This window comes from Poecilia reticulata, linkage group LG12, assembly GCF_000633615.1.
Source record: "Poecilia reticulata strain Guanapo linkage group LG12, Guppy_female_1.0+MT, whole genome shotgun sequence".
NCBI lineage: Eukaryota > Metazoa > Chordata > Actinopteri > Cyprinodontiformes > Poeciliidae > Poecilia > Poecilia reticulata.
In genome coordinates this window covers 612,161-614,061 of record NC_024342.1, presented here as the reverse complement: position 1 = coordinate 614,061, position 1,901 = coordinate 612,161, and the positions used below count along the sequence as shown (strand labels likewise).

Genomic DNA, 1,901 nt, shown 5'->3' with positions numbered 1-1,901 from the left:
AACCCGTTTTCAATCTGTGCCGTTGTTAGAGAAAACATTTGGTGGTTTCGTGTAAATGCGCACTACAAACGCAACAAAACTCTTCCGTTTTCCCCCAAAATTGTTGTTGTGTAAACGGGGCCTTGGTGGCCAGGTTTGTCAGTCAGCCTTCTTAAAATGGGGCCGTGGCTTACTTCCAGATCCTTTATAAGATCAATGGATGAGCTCTAGACAGATAGATGGATAGACAGAATTAAGATTTTAAGAAATTGTCATCTCTGTCTCCCATAAAACATAAAAACACTTAAAACATTAGAACATTAAAAGCTTATCAAAACTGGCTGGTCGACCAGTCTGGCTAAACTTGGTCATGTGTCTGACACATGACCCAAATGTATGACAAGGCGCTGGCAATATCAGATTGATAAAACAACCTCAACATTTTTCTGCAGATGTTGAAAGATTTTAGCCTCCTTAGGCAGTACATCTTGATCTGGGCTTTCTTATATAGCTGCTTGGTGTTACTTGTCCAGTCAAGTTTGTTGTCCAAACACACACCAAGATATTTATAGGTCTGCACAATCTCCACTCCCTCCACTAATGTCAAAACCGGTTTTGGGCTGTCTCTTTCTCTCCTGAAGTCAATGACCAGTTTGTTTGTCTTGGATGTGTTTAGCTGCAGGCTGTTTGTATGGCACCAGACAAGAAAGTTCCACATTGGACTTCCTACTCCTCTTTGTTATCTTTGATGCACCCCGTAATGGCAGTGTCATTGGCATATTTCTGGATGTGACACATTTCAAAGTTGTTACAGAAGTCCCAGATGTATAGGTTAAAGAGGATGGGTGAGAGTATCGTACCCTAAGGGGCTCCAGTGCTGGTGACCACAGTGTCAAACATGATGTCCTTTATCCTGACAAATTGTAGTCAGTTGGAGAGGTAGCTGGAAAACCAATCAAGCAGGCAGGAGTCCTCTCTCATTCTGGTAAGTTTTTACAGGAAGAGAGTCCTGGCAGTGCCACTTCCCTCGTCCAGGTACGAGTAAGTATGTATCAGCCAATTACCAAGCTCCTGAAATGAAGGAAATTGGAGAACATTTCTCTGCTAGCCAATTTATTGGTCCTACAATTTTCATAAATTCTCCCTAATCTGAGGCTCAGTCTAAGCCAGTTGGTTTTTTTCCTCAATCTGATTTTGAGTTTTCCAATTGTTTGTGGGAACTTGGAAGACTGTGGGAGCTATGTATAATATTCTGACAATTTAACTTTATGTTCTGCTTACTTTCTTTATCAACGCTTACTCATAAAAAGTTTTTTTTTCTTTCTTTGATGGTAGTAAAGAATACTGGGTTTGTGACTTATCTTTAGTTTTCTTCTTCACTCACCACAACATAAACTGTGCAGAAATGTGAAGTTTTATCTTGTAATCTGCAGGTGCTGTCCTCATATTTCTTCCTGGATATGATGAAATTGTGTCATTGAGAGATCGCATCCTCTTTGATGATAAGAGGTTCTCCACTCACTCTGAGAGGTAATAAGGCAAATAAAGCATGGCAAAGGTCTAATAATACCTTATAACCGTAAAAACCTGTCAAAAACTGTTAAAAGTTATTACTGTAATGTAACTCTGTATTTGCAAATCTTTCTATATAAGGTGTTCTTTCACTGTTTGTTCTGTGTGTTGACCTGCACCACTAGGCCTTGCTTGTGGGGTTGATGTGTCTTACCTCTCAGTTACCAGGTTTTCACTCTGCATTCTGACATGCAGACTCTGGATCAGAAAAGAGCCATGAAACCAGCTCCATCTGGTGTCCGGAAGATAGTGAGTCACTTTGTTCACTCCTCTCTGCTGTATGCAGGAAAATGGAAGCACATCTATGCTTATCTGTCTATACTTACTGATTAATTTAGCGCATATATATA

The 1,901-nt window shown here is 40.2% G+C and overlaps 1 protein-coding gene across 2 annotated transcripts in view; it reads left to right on the top strand.

Annotated features, from left to right (window-relative positions):
• Positions 1-1,901, top strand: part of ythdc2 (YTH domain containing 2) — a 46,419-nt gene that overhangs the window by 24,383 nt on the left and 20,135 nt on the right. For both annotated transcript variants that reach the window (XM_008423091.2, XM_008423089.2), the window contains exons 15-16: positions 1,413-1,509; positions 1,713-1,800. In XM_008423091.2, the coding sequence (XP_008421313.1) occupies positions 1,413-1,509; positions 1,713-1,800 (185 nt within the window). The remainder of the gene's footprint in view (positions 1-1,412; positions 1,510-1,712; positions 1,801-1,901) is intronic.